Source organism: Alosa sapidissima, chromosome 5, assembly GCF_018492685.1.
Source record: "Alosa sapidissima isolate fAloSap1 chromosome 5, fAloSap1.pri, whole genome shotgun sequence".
Taxonomy (NCBI): domain Eukaryota; kingdom Metazoa; phylum Chordata; class Actinopteri; order Clupeiformes; family Clupeidae; genus Alosa; species Alosa sapidissima.
The window spans coordinates 16,317,643-16,340,951 of NC_055961.1; the positions used below are offsets into that span (position 1 = coordinate 16,317,643).

Below are 23,309 nucleotides of genomic sequence, written 5' to 3' on the forward strand. Positions count from 1 at the left end.
ACGTAGCAGGTGACCCAGCACCACAGCTAAGCTAGCACGTTTGTTTGTGTCGACTTCCTATGACGATTCTTCTTCTTGTTGTTTTTATGGCGGTTGGCAAACAACGTCTGGTTGCATTACCGCCACCTTCTGAAATGGAGTGTGGGTCTGAATAAAATATTTCCCTACACTTAAATCATCTTTATTAAACCTGTTCTTCTAAAAAAGGAAAAGAAAAACCCAAAACAAAAATCACCAGAATTCCTTAGCAAAATATCCCTTACTTTCAAAGGTATCTCTTCATCTTCTAGCTGCTGGATTAACTGTTGCCTCTCATTATTATATCTAGTACATTCTTCAATAGCATGCTCTATGGTATCCTGTGTGTTACATACACTACACCTCCCATCAGCATGTTTTTTCATTAAAAATAATGTACTGTTTAACCCTGTGTGCCCAAATCTCATTCTTGAAATGATGTTCTCCTCCTGTGTATTTCTGCAAGTACTTCTACTCCCCCCCACTCTTTTTGGGATATTATAAAACCTCCTACCAGTCTGACCATTATCCCACAATACTTGCCACTTCTCCTTTCTCTTTCCTTTAATGATTGATTTCACCTCAGCTTTACTATACTTAATGTTTAAACTTATATAACTCACAAAGCCTATGGCAGGGCATTCAGGCCCTCACGGACTACAAGCCCGCGCCACAGAGCTGTGAGAGCAACATCCCTCTGCTCAACAACCTGAACCGCTTCTTTGCTCGCTTTGAAGCACAAAACAGCACCTGCCCACAGAAGACCCATCCCCCTCTACATGAGCAGCCCCTGTGCCTCTCTGCCGACAGCGTGAAGAGGACACTTGCTGCTATCAACACCCGTAAGGCAACAGGTCCAGACAACATCCCAGGTCGTGCGCTGAAGGACTGTGCAGGGGAGCTTAAGGATGTCTTCACAGATATCTTTAACACTTCCCTGAAGCAAGCCATCGTCCCATCATGTTTCAAAGCTGCCACCATCATACCTGTGCCGAAGAAAACTGCTCCATCCTGCTTCAATGACTACCGCCCTGTGGCACTGACACCCATCATCATGAAGTGCTTTGAGCGGCTTGTCATGTCACATATCAAAGCCATTCTCCCCCCCACCCTGGACCCCTTCCAGTTTGCATACCGAGCCAAGCGGTCTACAGAGGATGCAATCTGCTCTGCCCTCCACCCAGCCCTCACCCACCTGGAAAAAAGAGACTCATATGTGAGATTGCTGTTTATAGACTTCAGTTCTGCATTCAACACCATAATACCACAACAACTCATCTGCAAACTTGACAAACTGGGACTCAGTACCTACCTCTGCAACTGGCTACTGGACTTCCTCTGTCAGAGGCCCCAAGTAGTACGTGTTGGCAACAATACCTCAAGCAGCATCACACTGAGCACAGGGGCCCCCCAAGGCTGCGTGCTCAGTCCGCTGCTCTTCACCCTGCTGACGCATGACTGCACTGCAACCTACAGCAACAATCACATAGTGAAATTTGCTGACGACACAACTCTGGTGGGTCTCATCACCAAGGGCGACGAGACTCAATACAGGTTGGAGGTCGACCATCTGACCACGTGGTGCAGGGACAACAACCTCCTGCTGAACGTCAGCAAGACCAAAGAGATTGTTGTTGACTTCCGGAGAGGTCACACCCAACACCTGCCACTGACCATCGACGGTGCTGTGGTGGAGAGAGCGAGCAGCACCAAATTCCTGGGGGTGCACATCAGTGAAGACCTCTCCTGGACCACCAACACTGCATCACTGGCGAAGAGAGCTCAGCGCCGCCTGTACTTCCTGCGGAAACTCAGGCGAGCAAGTGCTCCACCAGCCATCATGACCACATTCTACCGAGGCACCATCGAGAGCATCCTCTCCAGCTGTATCGCTGTGTGGGGCGGAAGCTGCACTGAATACAACAGGAAAGCCCTGCAGCGCATAGTGAACACAGCTGGAAGGATTATTGGTGCTTCACTCCCCTCCCTGAAGGACATTTACACCACCCACCTCACCCGCAAGGCGACCAAAATTGTGAGTGATGCAAGTCACCCCGCTCACAATCTGTTTGATCTACTGCCCTCTGGGAAGAGGTACAGAAGCCTGCGCTCCCGCACTACCAGACTCACCAACAGCTTCATACACCAAGCCGTAAGGATGCTGAACTCTCTCCCTCCTCTCCCCCCTCCACCCTCAGCTACATAACATCCTGGACATTGGAATCCAAAATGGCCGCCTGCACTACTCCACTTGCACACTTGCACACTTGTACACTTTACAACTGGTGTTGTTGTCCTGAAAACACAACACTTCTGCTGCTCTTACATAACTTGCACCACTATGTCACTTTCTTCTTACTTAGGTCAAACAGAACTACCCAAGCCTTTTATTGGCCTGTATTTGCACTAGTATTTTTATTGACTGTCTATGCACAATTTCAACCACATTTTGCTGCTCTTATTTTTTCATTATTATATGTGCCCTCTTATTTACTTATTTACTTACTTTTTTATTTACTTATTTACTTACTTTTTTGTTTACTTGAATGTTATGTTTGTCTGTGGACCTAAATTGGTAAAATATGTCTTGGGATAGTGAGAAACGTAATTTCGATCTCTTTGTATGTCTGGAACATGTGAAGAAATTGACAATAAAGCTGACTTTGACTTTGACTTTGACTTATATACTCCATTTCTGTTGTCTTTTTTGCATACTTATCAGCCAACTCATTCCCTGTTACTCCTTTATGGGCAGGAACCCATACAAGTCCAACATTGACTCCAGCTTTAATTAATGTACTAGCCATTTGGACAATTTCTATAACAATGTCTTGTCTAGATTGTGAATTTATGTTCTGAATACTCATCAGAGCTGACGCTGAGTCTGAAGCAATTACTAAACTTCTTGGCCTGTTACTCTCAGCCCAAGAGAGTGCCAGTAAAATAGCAATTAGTTCTGCCGTATAGACTGCTAAATTATCATTAATTCTTTTTTGTGTTGCTACTTTTAATTTTGGAATAACAAAAGCCACCCCCACTCTCACATCCCTTTTGGACCCATCTGTGTACAATATAATCCTATCCCCATATCTTTCACTTAAATACCCCTGCACCACATTACTATATCCCCATTCTTAGCTCCTTCCAAAAGACTGAGATCAACTGAAAGATCTTCAAGAGTCCATAGAGGCACTCTTGGAAACACTACTGTAGGACTTAGATCCAACAAGGCTATTTCCATCTCATTTATTTTCTGTTTAATAGTCCACCCAAAACTACTTTTTGTACCATTCTGTCTCTCTTGGCACTCTACCAATATAGATTGACTAAAATGGTCTTCCCTATGACCTTTAAGGTTTGCCCAAAATACCAGGCTAGGTCCCTTCTGAGATCTAAAGGCATCTCCCCCATCTTGGATGGCTCCACAACATAGTCTTAAACCTCGACTCTGCACTCTGTCTAGTTTATTTAAAGCTGTCTTAGCAGCAGACCCATATACAACACACCCATAATCAAAAACTGATCTAATCAGTCCAGTATATATTGTATGCATAGCACTCCTAGTTGCACCCCATTCCACCCCATGCAAACACCTCATTACATTCAATACCTTTTTACACTTTTCTACCATCTTCTGAATATGAACTGCCCATGTTAATCTTTTGTCAAACCATATACCTAGATATTTAAAGCTCTCTACTATTTCCAATTCCTTACCTGATATTTGAATCTGTAACTCCTGGCTTATTTTCTTCCTTGTGAAGAAAATTACCTTAGTTTTTTTCCACAGATATCCTGAATCCCCATTCAATTGTCCATGTGTGTACTGTATCCACTGCTTGTTGTATTTTATTTACAATGTGATTGACATTTCTTCTCCTTTTCCACATTGCTCCATCATCTGCAAATAAAGCCACACCAATAGACCTTTCTACATTTTTAAATATCTCATTTATCATTACTGAAAATAGTAATGGACTAATAATACTCCCTTGAGGAGTACCATTGTCTACCTCATATTCCTCACTCAAAACCCCATTTACTTTAACTCTAATTTTCCTCCCAGATAAAAAAAGATTTTAACCACGCAAACCCTCTCCCCTTTACTCCCAACTGATATAATTTGATAAGAAGCCCCTCCTTCCACATCATGTCATATGCTTTCTCTATATCAAAAAATATAGCTAAAACTGTTTCTTTGTTTACCTGAGCTTTCCTTATGTCATCTTCAAGTAACACAGTTGGGTCCATGGTCCCCCTACCTTTCCTAAAACCACTCTGGTAATTCCTTAATGCATCTTTAGTTTCTAAAAAGAATACTAATCTATCATTTACCATTCGTTCCATGGTCTTACCCAACTGAGATGTCATAGGCCTATAACTACTAGGCAATTTAGCGTCTTTACCAGGTTTCCTAATAGGAATAATAATTGATTCCTTCCAAGTACAAGGGATTACCCCTTCTACCCATATTTTATTAAAAAGAGCCAATATTACTTCCTTACCTTTATCAGTTAGATTTTCTATCATTGCATAGCAAACCTTGTCATTCCCTGGTGTAGATTTACCCACCTTCTTCAAAGCACAATTCCGTTCCTTCATTGTAAATAGAACCTCCATCACACCACCTTCCTCAATATCATTACCCAACTCAGCACTATATCTTAGTTTAGTAGCTTCCCTTCCTTCCCTTTCTACCTGATTTAAATTTGCTTCACTATGTACCTTTACTAATGTCTTTGCTATAACTTCGGCCTCGTCTCTACTATTAGTAATAATCCTGTTATCATCCATCATTATTGGATACTCATATTCTCTCCCATTACCCCTCATTTTCTTTATCATACCCCACACTTGTTGTATTGGTGTAGTTCTGCCAATAGAATCACAAAACTTTTCCCAGTATATTTTTTTGCCTTCCTTATTGTCTGTCTCACTATTGCTTGCAATCTTTTGTACTCAATCATATTCTGAAAGTTGTGTGACCTTTTCAAAATTCTAAAGGCTCTATTTCTATGCTTTATACTCTCACTGCAATCCTTAGACCACCAAGGTACAATTCTGGTGACATTTTTATTCTTAGTTTTAGGTACAGCTACTTCTGCTGCATCTAATATGCTGCTGCTGATTTCCCTACATAAATTCTCAACACTTTGATCCTTATTTACACCCACCAATCTGTATTCACTGAACTCTCTAAATTTGTCCCAATCTGCTCTTTCTAACATCCACCTACCTTCCCTCATTACACTCTCCCTTATCACCTCCACTCCTACCTTAATTGCAATTGGAAAATGGTCACTGCCTATAGTACTTTCCCTCAATACTTCCCAGCTGCATTTATCAGCTGTCTTTGTAGCCAGCGTCAGATCTATTGCAGATTTATATCCCCTAGCTATATCTATTCTCGTACCTGAGCCATCATTCAAGCATACTAGCCCCTTCTCACCCAAATATTCCTCAATCATATTTCCATTAGAATCATCCCTATCCCCCCAAAGAGTACTGTGTGCATTAAAATCACCACACCAAATACCTTTCCCATTTAAGTTATCCCACATTTCATCCAGATTCTCAACTTCTAGTTGTCTGCATGGATTGTAAAAATTAATGATACCCATACTACCACTATCTGTCCATATTTCTATTACAATATATTCTAAATCCACACCCTTCTTAACCTCTCTAAACTGCATCCCTCTTTTAACAAAAGTTGCACACCCTCCACCACTTCCCTCCACTCTATCCCTTCTAATACTTATGTACCCCTTTATAACAAAATCTAATGACTGTTTAAGCCATGTCTCCTGAATGCAAATTACATCTGGCTTAACCTCTAAATTATAAATAAAACATTTCAACTCCTGCCCATTTGCCATAAGACTTCTTGCATTCCACTGTAAAATCAATAAGTTCTTAGAGGTGTTAATGATGGATCATTTGTTTCACCCTGCATAAGATCAGCTTGTATTTTTTCCCATGATAAATTATCCATATTCAAGAATTTTGCAGCAGCTTTAACAATTATTTTTATTTTCTCAGTTCTCGTTTTAGCTTGATCAGAACAATTAACCACATACGCAATGAACAATATTAATTTCTCTGAGCTTATCACATCCTCCTTTGGCCTTCTGCATTCAGCACCACTACCTTGGGTTGCCGGTACCTCATGTGTCTCTTTCCTTTCCATATTGACAACCTTTACAGCCTCAGCATATGTAATGTTTTGTGTTGTCCGTATCTGCTGCACCACCACTGCCCTTTTGCGTACAGGACACCCCCCATACGCAGCCGTATGATCCCCACCACAGTTACAACATTTCCTCTCAACCCCCTCTCCACATTTCCCATATTCGTGCTCTCCTCCACACTTCCCACATCTTAATTTCCCTTTGCAAACATTTGCTATATGACCATACCTTTGGCATCTATAGCATCGAGTTGGTGGAGGAATGTAGCCTACTCCCGCACCCTGAAACTCAAATAGCCCACCATCACTTTATCTGGCAACACTTGCTCCTTGAACTCCAAAAGTACTGTAGTGCTATCTACTTTCTCTCCATTACGCTTTGCTTTTAATCTTTTTATATCCACTGCAGTTCCTCCCTTAATATTCTTTTTAAGATCGTCCAATTTTTCCCCAATCGGTATACCTGATATCACTCCCTTTGTTCTTATACCTACAAAGCTTCGTACGTCGCTCACTTCTTTCTTACACACCGACTGTAATCTCATAGCCTTCTCTTTTTGCTCACTGTTCCTGCATTTAATTAGTAATCTACCATCCCGTAACACCTTTGCCATTTCTGTCTCCTACTTGCCTTTTTCAATCCACTCGTCAATGCAAACAAACCAATTTCGCTTATATCATGCCCCTCTTTAAATTTAACGACTACTTTCAAATCATCTTCCTGATTTAACTTCCTTCTCACATCTCTATCTATTTCATCAGTTACCTCTTCAATACTCCTCTTCGATGGCCCTTTCCCCATTCCCTCAGCCCCATTATTGTTTCCACCTCTCCCTCTACTGTGTAGGCTACATAACCTTGACTTTTCCAGTCCTCTAGACCTTTTAACCAATCATCATTCCCATCATCCTCCTCCATTATACTATCCAGACCCAGTCACAAATCCGATTATTCCAAACCGCCAAAAAAACAACAAAAAACAAACGAAAACAAGAAAAGAAAATATCTCTTGGAGATACCAGAGCCCGTCTACGGACTATTAGACATTCTCTGGAGATACAAACAAACCGCCACTCCGCACTCCACTCGCTTGCTTCCAATCACTTCCGGTCGACGTCACCATCCAAAGCTCGGCGACCTCTCATCGTCCCATCCCTATGACGATTGAACTGAATTTCAAAAATAAAAGTCACCACACCCTGGCTATTTTTTGTTAAGGTTCTTCCCTAGTCTCTGTTTTATGAAGTCCTGGACATTTCAGTTGTTCAAGTTAATACATTGTCCACATTTCTCACTAGCCTACTCCACTCTTTAGGGCATAATTAAATAAAATATGAAACTATATCACTTAACGATAGGCTTCTCGCACCATGGAAGGATCTACCAGGAAGAATCCAAACAGCGTAGCCCCCATGCAGGCAAAAAAGTGATTCATAACTTGATGACTGTTCTGGATCACACTTACCTCTGGATACTCAGGGTCAGCTCCTCACATCTGTCGGAATCTATTTACTTTTATTATTATTATTATTATTATTATTATTAATAATAATAATAATAATAATAATAATAATAATAATAATAATAATAATAAAACAAAAAAATCCATGCATCTTAAATGCACCTTTATTTACAAACTATTAACAATCTTGTCCCACACAGTCATAGCTGGTGTACACCACCATTTATTATAACATTAATGCACTTACTCGTTTGAAATAGCAAAATGAGGATATTGCATGGCTTACTGCACAGCATGTAATAATGCAATTACCATAAAAACCTGACAGATGCTGTTAACATTTACGCTTTGTGGAATAGTTTAATGAGGTGACGACGAAGAATTTGCCTGCCTCTTGTCCTTCACAAATGATCCACTTTTTTATGGACCATGAGTTCAAGTCCTTGTGTGCATCTGTGTGTGTTTAGCTGCTTTCAATGAGTTCAAGTCCTTTCCTCTTCAAGTTCAATTCTTTGGAGGCGGGAATCCACGTGCAATGTTATCAGGGTTCTCAGACGCTTCTTTTAACACCTGCATCAACTGAGCGTTCCGTCTCCGAGTCTCATCCATATTCACACGGTTTGCTTCGGGAAGATGCTGGTCAACAGAATGAAAATAATAAGGAGGACAGCACAACACACAATTATCATATTTACACCATTAATCACCCCGCCCCTGAACAAAATACGCATACCTACCAAATGAAGGTAAATGCACCATGATCAGCAATATCAGTCAATGCCATTGGTTAGGTTACTTAGCTAAACATACCATTCACTTTAAAATTAACAATATCTCACGAATAGTTAAATAATGAATGAGTTGCATGCAATGTCAAAAATGATTGCATTACCAATGTCAACTAGATGCTCTAACGTAACGTAATGGGACATCTTTCTGAAAATGCGTAGCCTACCTTCAATAGCTCTTTTTTTCTTCCTTCCGATGGCGATATAACAGACCACATTGCGTAACCAATACCGAGAGCACCAACAAGTGCTGTAGAAGTTAAAATTGTTCGCATACTACTCATGGCTCCGGTCTTTGGCTTATCTCCTTCAAAATATTAAATTGAATTGAGTGTTGTGACGCCTGCTAACTTGCTTCTTGTTTTACTAGCTAGGTCATCAGTATGTCATCCGCAATGCATTATGGGACCTGCCGTTACACAAGGACAACTCTTGTCAAAAATATAACTTTTCCTGCTTTTTAAAGATAGGCTATCGGAGGCAAAAACAATATGTCGTATATTACCATCTCACAATGCATCATAAATAAATATGAAACTTTAATGGAGATGTTGAATAGCCTACTGAGCGAAAGGTTCTGAATTCAATCAACTCAACTCACCAAAAAATACCGAACAGTTACTAGACATCTCACCAGGTGGCACTAAAGCTCCTTTTACATAGGGCTATCTCTCTCTCTCTCTCTCTCTCTGAGTGTGTGTGTGTGTGTGTGTGTAGCCTACATATGTGTTAGTGTGTCTCCTGCTCTCCCCTGTGAGTGTGTGTGTGTGCTTGTCTGTGTCTGTGTATCTGTGAGTGAGTCAGCTTGTGTGGGTGTTTCGAGTGCAGATAAGAGCTGGTAATGGGCATTCATCAGTGTCAGGGGTGCAAAAAGGCAGAACATTGCCAGGGTGTTCAGCGTTCACATTAGTACCAGCTACAGTGACTTTGGGAAATGCACTCTGTCTGATATTATGCTTCAGCTTGAGCACTTGGGAAGTGAAATTCTATGGCAGCCTAAAACGATTTGCTTAACCACTTCAACAGTATAGACCCTTTCAACAATAAAAACAAAAACAATGCTTGAACGTTCTATTTGGTTCCCAATCTACTTCCTCTGCATTAAGATAATATATGGAATGTTAAAACGGAAGCCTTGTGATATGATGATGCTGATGATGGAACTCTCTTGAAAGGGTCTATAGCCTACTTCTGATTATACGTCTATCCCCTTCTGATTAGACCATTGATGACATGTGATGTCTCATTTGCATAACAGAGACAAGTGTTCCATATTAGCTAGCCTATATGCTTCTTATGTAGCATTGAAAATATTTGGATCTTTTAAACTGCAGATGTCATCGCTGTGTAGCCCACCTTTCAGTTGTGTTGTTATCGATGTTCATCTGTATATATGTTATTTTATGTCTACAATAAGATGGGAAAGACCCATCAAAAATTCAAATCCACATGCCACATAAAGAGACATCACATTATTTCTGACTAGACAAGTGCAGCAATTTGCTCTGAATGCATTATGGAACCATCTTTAATCATTTCCTGCTTCTCTACCCCCCCCCCCCCCCCCCTTCCTCGGATCACTCAGTCAATAATGACACCTCTCTCCCCTCCCCTCCCCATTCCTTTCACTCGGCAATTGCTACAGTAACGCTTGCAGATGCTCGCGCCTGTTGCCATGGCACCCACTTCCCCCCTCCTGAAGGTGCACTGTGTGCATCCTTGTGTGCATCTGTGTGTGTTTAGCTGCTTTGCGTTCTACTCAATGTACATTTCGACTGTGTTTTTTTGTTTTTTCTCTTTTGTGAAAATCTGACAAGAAGTCATCTTTACATGTTTGTGGTGCATGGCTGTGTATGTCTCTGTTTGTGTGTGTGTCTGTGTCAGGATGTGTTAATGTCCTTCATAATATTCTCTGTAACACTCAGTTCCCATTCCCTACACCTGCTTCAGTGTTAAATTTCACAGCACTGGGATGAGCCAAAATGGGGGACAGATGCAGCCGCAAAGGGTTTTTACACTATCTTTATATTGTTTTAACGAGTTTTTAGTCATCAAATTGTCACTGGAAGTAATGATATTACATATTCACAATAAAGTTGAGATCTTACTGATCAATCATGTTAAAAAAAGTTGTTTTGATGTCTTATTACATGATTTGTTGACGTTATACTTTGTCATGTCAGACATAACAGTGATCTAAAAATAAAATGTTAAGGCTGAGAATATAAGATAGGCTAAACTAGTATGTTGTTGTGATGTATTCTGTGCATGACGAACAGGTTACGGATAGTCGTATGGCATTATTCCAGACCATCATCATCCACTACAATGCAAATCTTTCCCTCTGGCACAGTTCCAACTGCGTATGAGTACAAATGTATACTCTCATTCCATGACAAAGCGTATAGTATTTCGTCAGCCATTGAATTGATTAGCTGATACCCTAGTTAATGTGTTTGGATGTTTTTGTCGTGTTCTAATATGTGACGTTGTTTTATTTGTATGGTCCATCTTGCATGTAATGTTCACTGACGTTAATGCCCACATCTGTTGTAAATCAATTGCCCCCTGGGAATATGATAAAGCTGACATGGGCACATTTTTGGTGAAATTTAATTTCAGCTGCTAATCCCCCCAAGCACACACACGCACACACTCACACACACACACACACACACACACACACACACACACACACACACACACACACACACACACACACACACACACACACACACACCAAGCCAGATGTGTCAGAACATTCAGAGATGGTGTATAGTGCAATTATCACATTCATGGCTAATTGAAGATTTTGCTGTTTGGTATTTCAAGATGCCTCATGGCTTCTTTTGTATTCTGAGGTCTTTTCTCCGATCATAAAGTTCCCTCTCTGAGAGATCTTTTACTGATCTCTCTGAACACATTTTGCTGTATTTAAAGTTCCCTCATTTTTCATCCTCTCTCTTATCACAGCCAGCCTGGTCTCTCTCTCTGTCAACTCTCACCTGCATCCATCCTTTCTCTCTATCAGTCTTGGTCTTATCTGGTCCCTGGTCAGGTATAATTATCTGATGTACCCTGTAATCTATAATTCATTCCTCCCTCCATTGCCTTCCTCACTTGTGAACTGTATCCATTTACCTCTTTTCCCTATTGGTGTTCTGAGTTTAGTTTGCGCAGCCATCCATACATTTACTGTAAGAACAAGGCACACAATAACACACATATTAAGACACATGTATGCCTTGCATTTATAATTCAACTGGCAACACATGCTATACATTTTTCACAGTATCCCAGGCAATATTTTTAAAATTGGGGTTAACGTTAATGAGTTCAAGACCTTGTATTTAAAGAGTGTGCGTGACTGTGTGTGTGTGTGTGTGTGTATGTATGTATGTGTGCACGCGCTTGTGTGTATGTGGGTGTGTGTGTGTCTGTCTGTTTGTCTCTGTGTATCTGTCTGTGTGCGAGCATGCATCTGTACACTGTGTCTTCAGCTTTTCACAGCCTTTACTGCATGTTAGAGCGAGAGACACCCCCACCTCTGTCATAAGTACAGTGGTGACCTTTTATCCTTCAAAAACATGAAAGAGGGTTCGTTCTGTGTTGCTCTCCACTTTTTCGTGCAGCTCGTGCTTATCTGGGTCATAAGAGCCGTCTGTATGTTTTATGAATTACTCCCACACCTCATGTGATACCAAGCGTGTGGAAGCAGCACCTTCCCTCACAGGTTGTGTGTCATTTGATGGTAATGAACAACAACAGAATGATATACTATGGTTATATACTATTATACATGTTAGGCCTAAGTTGTTAGTCAACAGCAAACCGGAAAGTATGCAGAAGTCTGATTAGTTGTAATAACAAGAATATTTCTAGTGTTTACAGTGAGGAAATAATGGGTGATCAGTTATTTAATGCAGACATCCAGGGCCAGGGCTGTTGTAGAACTTGCCTAGAAATATTTTGCATCTCAGGCAATAATTTGGTTGGCAAAGCATGCCATAAATTGATGGACTATTATATTGGTAGACTATTTTTTCATGTCTTGTCTTGTATCTCTCTCTCTCTCTCTCTCTCTGTATGTCTGTCTGTCTGTCTGGTCTGTGTCTTTGGTGTCTCCATATCTTTGTAAGTACCAGCATATGTCAATAGCTCACTCATGTTGCAAAGTTATCAATTGTAACCAGTTTCCATGGCAACATCTCTCTGGAGGTACAGAGCAGTGAGAGGGACAACAGAATTTGGTGAGAGTCTGAGAGACAGAGAGGGAGGATGGCTCATAGATCTGTTCATAGTGTATACAATCATATTTCTTTGGATTAGTTAGGATACAAATCCAAAACATGATACAAGACATGGAGCATAGAAAAATGAAACTCGTTTTTTGTTTTGCAGCATCGTGTTATTTATTTATTTATTTATTTATGTGGTGTTCCAATTTAGTGCTCCATTTTCATAGCAAATTGCTTTCGCAAGCTTTGGCAAATGCCTTTGTGCCACCATCATTCAACTGAAGCCTCTTTTGGACTCGTGTTTGCTTGGTACTGTTTCAGAAGGCATTGGAATGAAAAGGGAAGGAAATGGCATGGCAGAGATCGACAGAGAGAGAGAGAGAGAGAGAGAGAGAGAGAGAGAGAGAGAGAGAGAAACACTGTGAAGGGGACAGAGTAGCGAGTCAATAAGACTCTAACACAGTTTGGTTGCCATGGAGACAGCAGAGAATGAGATGCAGTCTGTGTGAGGTTGTGGTTGTGTGTGTGTGTGTGTGTGTGTGTGTGTGTGTGTGTGTGTGTGTGTGTGTGTGAGTTTGCCACCAATCATGCCCCCTTCTATTTCTTTAACTTTGATTCACACACAAAGTCTATATTGCTATTGTCTGGGCTGCCAACAGATTCTGTGGATGTCTTCCTGTTCTCATCGTTGAGGCAGAGTATCTTGTTTTAAATTCCCTTCTCTGTTTGCCTCTTTGGAGAATTCCCTTCTCTTTCCTTTCATGTTGACAAGGACATCCACATTTCCACTTAGTCTAAATAAACACGTTTATCCACATGTATGTCTAATTGAACTAAATGCTTTGGCAACAAACAGACAGTACTCAGTATTGTTGCCACATCATTGTTTTATTGTCGAAATGTGGAATTGCTTTTCTGTATATAGTATACTGTATTCTATTGAATACAAACTAGCGCGTCGACAAAGATACTGTAGCATACAGTGATGAATGTATGTATAAAAGACAGATACAAGTTGGCTTTCTTTAAATATAGATACTGCATTTTCTTCATATAAATATGACATTCAGGAATGATGCCCAAAAAATGGCGCCTCGGCTTCATTGTCCTCCCCCCTCTACCCTTATCTTGTGCTTGTCCATGAGTCGTCACAAAGGCTCATTGAAATAGTTCAAGGGTGTCAGTCTCTCAAATTAGGAGGCATGCTTCATTCTCATCAGAGGCAACACAGCACAAATAATAAATAGGGAAATTAATAAATATATGATTTTTAAAAATAGACTAAACAAGCTCATTCGTCGGGCATGTTGGAATCACTGTATAAGAACAAATCGGAGCAGCTGAAATAATGAAATTAATTTCTACATTTTTAAATACTTTTTTTTTTTTTTTTAACCACAGAGTGCCAGCAGTGGTGATCTACCTAGAGGAGCAGACAAATGGACATATGGACTGACTGTAATGGTGGCAAGGGAGCTAGTACAAGGCCTAAGGCAAAGCCTATAGGTTGGTATAATGTGACGGCCGACATTCTGGCTGCAAGAGTCACCCAGGGGTATATATAGGCAGCTCTGTCCATTTGACGCCATAGGGGGCTCACTCACTGCTTAGGCTACTCTGTCATGCTTCTGGAAGCTTCTGTTTTTATCAGGCGCACACTGTGGCCATGGCCCTGTGTTGTCTCCCCAGACTCAGCTCTTGTATCAGTGCCTTTTAAGACCTTTTCTGTAGCACTCAGAACACCGTCTTCAGCATCCCCCCTCACCAGTGGCCTTGCTCGCTCAGGATGAATTTAATTCCTTCTCCGGCGAACGTGTACCTCTTTATCTGTCACACACTACTGAACTCTCGAGCTCGGACGGGGGTAGGTCAAATTGGCATGCTCTCCTCGAGGGGGTAGCGAGAGCTTGCCCTCAATCTCAAATTCAACCTCACTCTCACAGGTATCGCCCGGCTTCCACACAGTGTTAAAGTGACCGCCTGCCGAATTCCATAGACTCCGCGAGAAAGCTCTACACTGGTGTAGACACACTCAGTCAAATCCTCTTAGTCTGTGATATCAGAAACACACCACACTGCTTATCATCCAACAGTTTTCCCGGCCTTGCTTTACCCTCATTGCTTAATAGCCATGGAATTAAATGTAAACATATCTCTCCTGTATTCTGAAGTAGTAAGATATTGTTTATGCAGTTTTCTTTGTCTAAAAGAGCACAAGTAGTACCACTTCTGATCAAAACTCTACAGTTAAACAATGTCATCAGTATTTAAATATAGCTACCTACCAATATCATCAGGGTTCAAAGAATCTACCACAACTATTGAAATAGTATATGAGTATTACAGTATCTCAACTAAATAAGGATTGTGCATCTCACAAATGTTTTCTTCTTTTAACATAGCATGGAGTTGAACAGAAGTATACTGAAACGTAACATCGATATTAAGTTTTATGTAACAGGATATTTTTGCAGTTCACACTTGTGCCTCGACTCAGTCTGTGAAACCCAAGTGGTTCTGAGCAGCACAGGTCCAGCAGCCCTTAAAAAGTGAAACTGTGTTACAAAACGCGCTGCCTCCTCCTCCTCCATCTCCTTTCATCCCTCCATCTCTCTTTTCTCTTCCTCTTTCTCTTCAACTCTATCTCCATCTCTCACTCTCTCAAGTCATTCAATGGCAGTGTCTGAGCTAGCTTAGCAAAGACTTCTTCATTTCTTTGCTCTCACAATGATTGTTTTTTTCCCCCCATTGATTTATGTTGCTTCACTTTCTTTCAGTCCATGTCCACAGGAGAGATCTGAGGAGGAGCTGAACAAGAGTTTTCTGATGGTGCGATGGATAGTTGAAGAAGAGGTGTGCACAGCATTGCTCCAAAACCTGCGGTATTATTGTCCTCCGGTGTTGAGTTGTTGTTGCGGTCATCCTTGGTGCGGTTGGTCTTGTTGGTGTTGTTGTTTTTAATTCTTACTGTGGTTGTTGTTGTTGTTGTTGTTGTCGTTTTTGTGGTTCTAGTTTTAACTCAGCTTTTCAGTTTTAGAAGCTCACCAAAGCGTCGACCATACTAAAAAAAGAGGGAAAGGATAAAAACACTACTGTGAGTGTATTGCAGAATTCACAGGAAAATGACCATATATGGTTTAAAGCCTCACTCGAGATGAACTCACCTGTAAAGATAGTAGAAGAAAGAGAGAAGGTAGAAGCCCAGCTTACACCAGGACTCTTTTTGGCAGTAGTTTAGGATGTCTGCGTTCATAACACTCACAGGGTCGTACATCACCTCTGAACCATCAGCCGGCCGGTGGAAAAACCTGTAAGTGGTTTATATCAGGGGAAAGAAAAAAAACAAGAAAAGAGAAAAAAAACAGGAGAGAGAGAGAACAGGAAGAGAGATGTGAGAATATGACAGGGTGACAGATAGCACATATGTAACCATCATGTATAAACCCAAAATGGCACCCAGCAAAGGATGGCATCCTCAATTATTGATTGCTGTAACATTTGCCACAGTATGCCGCTGAGAGCATCCATTCTTACAAAGCCATGTACTGTATGTGTGATCTGCCCCAATACTACATAAAACCTCTTCACATGTGAATGCAATTGGTGAATGCAGTTGGCTGGCTACCTACCTCCAGAGATGGTAGAAGAGCAGGGGGATGTTCAGACCCAGGGTGACCCACTCGCCAGCGCACATGAACATCAAGCAGAACAGACCGTGAATGGAATATTCTGGAACCACCAACTGAGAGAGTTAGATTGGCACAGGGAGAGAGAGAGAGAGAGAGAGAGATAATGACTATGTGTGCATGCCATGGACCGAGAGGGAGGACATAAATCAATCAGTCACAGTCCTCAAAATAGACACATTGAAATGTTCCCAGACTCTTCCCTCTCCTCTCCTCTCCTCTCCTTTACTCTCCTCTCCTCTCCCCACCCTTCTCTTACCCTCCTCAGCAGGTTGCAGATTCTCTCTATATTCAGGATTCGCTCCCTCTAGATCACAGAAAGACAAAATGATTCATGTATTTCAGATTCATCAAATCGTTCATCAAATACATCAAACGGATTCACTTTGTAGGGAACATTGAGATGCATTTGAAACTAGGCTGTGTGTGTGTGTGTGTGTGTGTGTGTGTGTGTGTGTGTGTGTGTGTGTGTGTGTGTGTGTGTGTGTGTGTGTGTGTGGTCTGTCTATATAGTATGTCTGTGCACGCTTAGCTTGAGCCTATGTGTTGGCATGCATTCATCTGAATCCCATTGCCCATATCTCAAGTGAAGCAGCTGAAGCGTGTGTCTGTGTGGTGTGTCTGTGAATGGCCTTACTGCTCTGGTTGGGTTGCTCTGGTCGATGGGGTTCTTGAAATCTGTACGGAGCTCGTCGAAGGCAATGATCTATGAGAGAAAGAGAGAGAGAGTGGCGCGTGTCAGGAGTTAGCTTTCGATGATATGGGCTGAAGTTATCTGTTTCGAAACCTGACAGCCAAGGAAATACAACTTCCCACCCCCACTTTGGCATCAGTCTTTCCCCAGAGTCCCTCCATTTGTGCACATGCCATTACGCTGCCTTGGTTAAGACACTTGATTGACAGGCACTTCATTGTCCTTATTGGTTAGGCCCTGGGTCACCTTGTTTTTCTTTTCTTTACTTATTATCCTGTATACACAGCCGGGGGCAAACACAGAGATGAGTGGCTGTTTTTTTTTATCCTCAGAACATATAGCCTATGATGTAAATACACAAGCATGACTTGGTAGAGTTCCTCCAGATTTTGCTGAAAGTGTTCTGAAGCGGAAGTGTAGCATCGCTAACTCTACCCTTAATGAGCATTTTTTTGTAGGGCTCCAAGGCAGTGAAAATGTTGATGATTACACAAATTGCTCAAACCAGCACAAAAAGGGGCCGGACTGTTTTCCTCCCTCTGAAGTATGCACAGGCTGAACAAAGGGTTCCCTACATCCCCTTCATCTCTCTCTCTCTCTCTCTCTCTCTCTCTCTCTCTCTCTCTCTCTCTCTCTCATATGCATGACACAAATATAGGCCTACCCTTTTATTTTCACACGGGTCCCCAATCTCAGGCTTGCCTTTTTTTTCTCTCACCTTTTTGCACACATAGCTCTATACTCTATATCACCCTCTTATTTTTATACAGCTATGTAAACAGATGCAGTTTCCATGGTGATCTGTGGAGCCCTTAAGCGAGCACCATGGTTACTATAGAAGTGACTAGTGTGTCTGATTGGCTGAGAGAGCTACAGTAATGGTGGGGGTTTCAGTAGCGAGGGTGGGGAGTAGCGGTAGGAGTCTGGGGGGGCGGGGGGGGGGGGGGGGGTGATGGATTGAAAGGGGGGGATGGGGGCCTGCAAGTAAATTATAGTTTGATAAGCATTCTCAATAACACGCCAGACGGACACGTTCACTCTTTCCCTCTCTATCTTTCCTCTATCTCCCTCGTTCCTCTCTTTCTCTCTCCTTCCCTTCATTCCTTGCTTTCTCACACTTCTACTCCCATTCCAAGTGACTCATATTTAGATTTTTCTCCCACCTCGCCTATTAGTCAAAGCGCCGTCATTTCATGCCTATATACCTCAATGGTCAAGAAACTCGCTTCACGCAAATCCTCCAGGGCCAATGAAAACCCTGCTTCAACAAAAGCACAGACACTCAGAGGGTGGGAGGGTCCAAATAGATAGATAGAGAGAAAGAGAGAAAGATAGAGAAAGAGAGAGAGGGTGAGCGGTCTCATGGCGGATGTCTGGATGCGCCTTCAGATGTAGACATGCAGAATACAGATTATTTTCCAGTCTGCAGTCCCCAGAGACACCTCTGTACATTTCATTCATTACTCTGCAGACTGTAGGAGGGCAGATGGCTAGTGTGATATCTTGTTTTCTTGTTTGTTTGTTTGTTTTCCTCATCTCTTCCTCTCTCTCTCTCTCTCTCTCTCTCTCTCTCTCTCTCTCTCCCTCTTTCGGTCACATTTCTCTGCTCTAAGTTTCTGATTCCGGTGCTGATATCGATCCATTTTATACTAGTCATAGTTTGATGTGTACTTATGACTTTGAGGCTGTTTATTTTTGATGTCGTGTGTTCTTGCGGTTATTTAAAGTCGGCCGGGGTCTGGCTCCGATCAGACCGAGACACTGACTCATCTCCGGCTGCTGCTCACACACTCTGACACCGTAATGGCCAGGATGACAACAACTCACACTGTTAGACTGATTCATATACAGGTGAAGGGGATGAGAAGGACACACACACACACACACACACACACACACACACACACACACAACCCACACTCTCACACAGCATACTGTATACTGCACATTTGTACACCCATACACACACTGGATATACATTTTTTTATCAACAACACTTTTTCCTGACAGGTCATGTCATAGTCAACTTTTATATAAATCAAATTTTACTGTCCGGTTATTTTTTCTTTTCTGGATCAACAAATAACTACCATCTATAGAATACTCATTTGTGGCACTGCATTTTTCTAAATGTGAATGAGTATGTTGCACACATTGCATATGTGTTGGGTGTGTATTTCAAAATTACATTTGTGTGTGTGTGTTTGTCTGTGTGTGTGAGTGTGTGTGTGTGTGTGTGTGTGTGTGTGTGTGCGTGTGTGTGTGTCTGTGTGTCTGAAACTTCAGGTGGGCAGCACTGCACACACTCACCTGCCAGATGACGAAGAAGATGAGCGCGGCGCAGAGCACGAGCGTTAGCATGTAGCAGAAGGCCGCGAAGGTGAACGCCATGGCTGTGCCAGCGGCCAGCCTGTCAGCGTCCAGGGTCGAGAAGGAGAGGGGGGAACGTGCCCCGACTCTCCCTCTCTCCGTTTCTGCCAAAGGGTGGGGGGGGGGGGTGTCCCCTTGCCCAGAATGCTGGAGGCTTCCGCCTGGGAGGTTTCCTCTCTCCGCTCTGTCGGTCACACTATTCCTTTCTTTTTTTTCTTTCTTTTGTTTACTGCTCCTTTTCCCTTTTTTCTTTTCTCACGACCGTTTTCGGTCGCCCCCTCTCCCGGTTCCCCAGATGACGAGCCAGGCAGGGGGACCTCAGCTTGCTCGCAGGGGACTCCACCTTCTCCCTCCTTCTCTGTTTCAAGTCTACTTGTCCTCCTGAGTATGTATGTGTGCGCGCGTGTGTGTGTGTGTGTGTCTCCTTGTGTGTGTCACGTCTGCGTCTCGGCGATGTTACGGGACGCGCATAGCCCCTCTGTCTCCTGAGCGTGCCCAGGAACACTGACAGATGTGCTGTTGGTCTGTGTGTCTCTTCTCGTCTGATCACCCCCTCTCTCTCCTCTCCCTCCTCTCTTGGCTCTGTGGACCTAACTGGGAGTCTCTTTGAGAGCCTGTCTCCCCTCCCTCTTCAAAACCCCAGCTCTCCGCCAAGTCGATATGTACCTCACACTGTACCCCCCCCCCCCCCCCCTATGAAATGCTTTACTGGCACACCATGCACCCTCGCAGGTGGCAGGAGGCATTCATCTTCATTGTACTGTTGGTTTTGGTGACAGATTAAATATGGCTCCCGGCAGTCTGTAAAGTTAAACCGACTGTCATGGCAAATGCTATGGCTTTTTGTAATTTTGGCATCAATAGAATGCTGTGTACAAAATAGCAGAATGCTCTACTGTCAGTGCCAAGCTTCTCTATGTATGCTGTAATTTTATATAAAAAACATCAAAAGAGGTTCAAATCAAGTACAAGTTCTAGCTGAAAACACAGGAAAACACCATGTGTTTCAATTGGATCACAGTAACAATCTGTAACAAGTACAGAGTAGGTGTAAACAGTCCCTCATATAAAAGAACAAAATGTCAAAAAATGCAACAGTGAATAATACATACTAAACTTCTTTATGTTCCTGCGTAGAGCTCACACACAAAAAAATGGATGCTCACGGAAAAAAACTGGTAAACTACTTCTACACTTGTGACAGATGGATGTGTCGCGCCCTACAAATGCTAAGAAATCTAATGAAGATGAAGTGATATTGATGAGAGCAAGAGCGAACGACAGAAAGGTGATTTGAAGCTCAGCGTGTGCGCCTGTGTACCTGCGTTGGTGCTTGGAAGAGCCACACGCGCCTGTCAGTGTTTTCCAGAGCGCCGCTTCGTCTCGTCATTCCCTCCCGTCGACAATCTGGGTCGACACCATGTCAGTTTTGGTTGCAGGAGCCACACTTTGTCGAGCCGGGCTGCGTCCATCAGCGAAATCTCTGTGCACTTGTCAGCGTCTCGCCGCCCGCTTGAATAACATCAGAGGAAGCTGAAGAAGAGGAGACTCCGAGCGGGTGGAGATAAGGCTTGATTCAGTGGAACAGGTTTGCTTTGCGTAAGATTAAAAAAGGAGAGGGAGAAAAAAAACAACCCTGACGTCTCTCGGAAGTCTTGAAGTTAATTGATTCCCCTTTCCTTCTTTCCTCTCCTGAACCTCCTCCCTGTCTTTCTCTCTCTCTCTCTCTCTCTCTCTCTCTCTCTCTCTCTCTCTCTCTTTTAAGCGCCTCTCCTCCGCTCTTGCCTTTTCACAAAGGGATGGAGACGATTTGCTGGCAACCCCTGAAACATGCTCCTCTCCTCTCTCTCTTCCCCCCACCCCTCCACTGGTCCTTCTTCTGGCTCGGTGGCTGAGGAGGCTGCGGGTCTCGGCTAAGCCAGGGTCGTAATCACCGACACATTCAACTGCTCGCTCTCTCTCTCTCTTGCCGGCTCAGTCTTTCTGTCGATTTCTTCCCTCTGTTTGTCGTATTCCCTCCCTCCCAAGAGAGATGTGAGGGGGCAGGGGGAGCTCCGAATCATTTTTTCATCTCAGTTGGCTTCCCTTCATCTCTTTCACTTCCTCCCTCCCTCTCTCCCTCCCTCCCTCCCTCCCTCTCTCTCTCCCTCTCTCTCTCTCTCTCCTGTCTGTCTGTTTTTTCTTTCCTTCTTATCACATAATTTCTATCCACGAGCCCCAACTGTTCCCCATCTACCCAGTAACAGTTCAGCCATTCAACTATGGAGTATTAATTCTAGGCAGGCAGCCCTACAGGCATGCATAATCACCCAAGCAGATGCTTTGTTCTTTAGGCTCCATACACTACTACACACACACACACACACACACATGCACACACACACGCACGCAAGCATGCACGCACGCACGCACGCGCGCCACCCCTCCAAGGCTCTGTAGTAACCTTAGGCCCCCCAGGGACACCTGCTCAATACTGCTCCCTTTTGAAATCAATCTACCAGGGTTATCTCCTCTACTCTGACTTAATCACTATCACTGTGGCTCTCATTCTCTTTTGTACACACACACACACACACACACACACACACACACACACACACACACACACACACAAACATAAAGCATATGCACACAGACGCTAAATCAGGAAAGGAGACGGGGTTATGAACAAATAGGATATTATTAGTTTCATGTTCTGTCAGGGATGACTGCACATACTAATGAAGCTATCTGGGACTACTACAACCTTAGACAAAGTATGAATCATATATCATATTTATTTACAGCGTTTTGCTGACAGTTGATAATCATAGTAAATCAGGCAAATCAGCTTCACACCTTTGTGAAATAATTGATGTGTTTCATTATCATTTTCATGAAAGGCTGACTCCATTTCCATTGCATTGCAGGTGCTTGCTTTTGCAATCCTCAACAACCAGTTAAGGTATTAGTTAACCAAATTATGTCCCTGTAAATGTCAAGACTAAGAGATAAACCATATGCTGCTGTGCAGCCCAGGGAACACAGGGAGCTAATATAATTGAGCTCAATTAGGAAACATATGAAACTCAAGAGCACCTCCTGGTGGACAGTTGCAAAAGACCTTCCTTATAATCCTATAAATCAATATGATTAACCTATATGTCACTGAATGGATTTTGTCCTAAAAGCGTGGGCTTATAGTATTTCACTTTATGTAAGATGTCATGTCCGTGTTTCAGGGTCGATATTAAAGCCTGTGACTGTTGATCATATTACCATTATCATGATTATGAAAGGTTTTACTACACTACTGGGCCGCCATGTTTCAGTTGAAGCCAACAAAGCCCAGTTGAAAAGCTCTTTAAGACAAATGTGTACACATACAAATCACAGTCTAATCAGGGGCTTTGGTGGAGCTTCTGCCATTACAGAATGCTCTTGGAAGGCTCCCCCTACTGCAGAGGAATCTGTGCGCTAGCTGTGAAAATGGGAGAATGCCTTAATCTTGCGCTAGTTGGTGTAGAGGTGACTTAACAGCAGTCATGAGAATACCTGGGCCATCATATCACGCACTCATATCATACAGTAACATCCACTGTAGTTGCACCATGGCTTCCTCTTCACTCTGATGCAGATGATGGAGGAAAGGGAGAGTGTGAAGAAGATGACAGAAGGACAGTAGAGGAAGTGCTGAGATGCGCCAGAGGAAACTCTCCCTGCGATGAAAACTCATTTACAGAGCTGGGGATGATTATCCTTGAGGTGTCGCAGGAATAGAGAGGCAGGCTATTCTTCTCAGCTGGAAGCAGGGAGTGAGAAAGAGGGTGCCAGACAGGCCCAGCTGTCTCCTCTCAGCGCAGAGACGACTTCATCTCTGGCCC

The 23,309-nt window shown here is 42.8% G+C and overlaps 2 protein-coding genes across 4 annotated transcripts; both read right to left on the reverse strand.

The window, feature by feature from the left end:
* Positions 1–7,818: 7,818 nt before the first annotated feature.
* On the reverse strand, positions 7,819–8,859 carry LOC121709909 (ubiquinol-cytochrome-c reductase complex assembly factor 3). Of its 2 annotated transcripts, XM_042093637.1 has the most exons (3): positions 8,626–8,859; positions 8,160–8,306; positions 7,819–8,112 (listed from the first exon to the last, which is right to left on the reverse strand). In XM_042093637.1, the coding sequence occupies exons 1-2, from the start codon at positions 8,740–8,742 to the stop codon at positions 8,175–8,177; spliced, it is 249 nt and encodes an 82-aa protein (XP_041949571.1). In that variant the 5' UTR covers positions 8,743–8,859; the 3' UTR covers positions 7,819–8,112; positions 8,160–8,174. The 2 variants fall into 2 exon arrangements, with proteins under 2 accessions (XP_041949571.1, XP_041949570.1); XM_042093636.1 differs by having other exon boundaries at positions 7,819–8,306.
* A 4,706-nt stretch (positions 8,860–13,565) lies between these two features.
* On the reverse strand, positions 13,566–21,509 carry cnih2 (cornichon family AMPA receptor auxiliary protein 2). Of its 2 annotated transcripts, none has more exons than XM_042093635.1 (6): positions 19,387–21,509; positions 17,020–17,088; positions 16,642–16,689; positions 16,326–16,438; positions 15,861–16,004; positions 13,566–15,757 (listed from the first exon to the last, which is right to left on the reverse strand). In XM_042093635.1, the coding sequence occupies exons 1-6, from the start codon at positions 19,465–19,467 to the stop codon at positions 15,730–15,732; spliced, it is 483 nt and encodes a 160-aa protein (XP_041949569.1). In that variant the 5' UTR covers positions 19,468–21,509; the 3' UTR covers positions 13,566–15,729. The 2 variants fall into 2 exon arrangements, with proteins under 2 accessions (XP_041949569.1, XP_041949568.1); XM_042093634.1 differs by having other exon boundaries at positions 13,566–15,785.
* Positions 21,510–23,309: the final 1,800 nt, after the last annotated feature.

Coding starts and splice junctions, on each gene's coding strand:
- cnih2 (XM_042093635.1), bottom strand. CDS start 19,467: ATGGCGTTCACCTTCGCGGCCTTCTGCTACATGCTAACGCTCGTGCTC. Junction 16,690..17,019: donor AGAGCAACCCAACCAGAGCA/GTAAGGCCATTC, acceptor TCTGTGATCTAG/AGGGAGCGAATCCTGAATAT. Junction 16,439..16,641: donor TCTGCAACCTGCTGAGGAGG/GTAAGAGAAGGG, acceptor TAACTCTCTCAG/TTGGTGGTTCCAGAATATTC.
- LOC121709909 (XM_042093637.1), bottom strand. CDS start 8,742: ATGAGTAGTATGCGAACAATTTTAACTTCTACAGCACTTGTTGGTGCT. Junction 8,307..8,625: donor GAAAAAAAGAGCTATTGAAG/GTAGGCTACGCA, acceptor TCTGTTGACCAG/CATCTTCCCGAAGCAAACCG.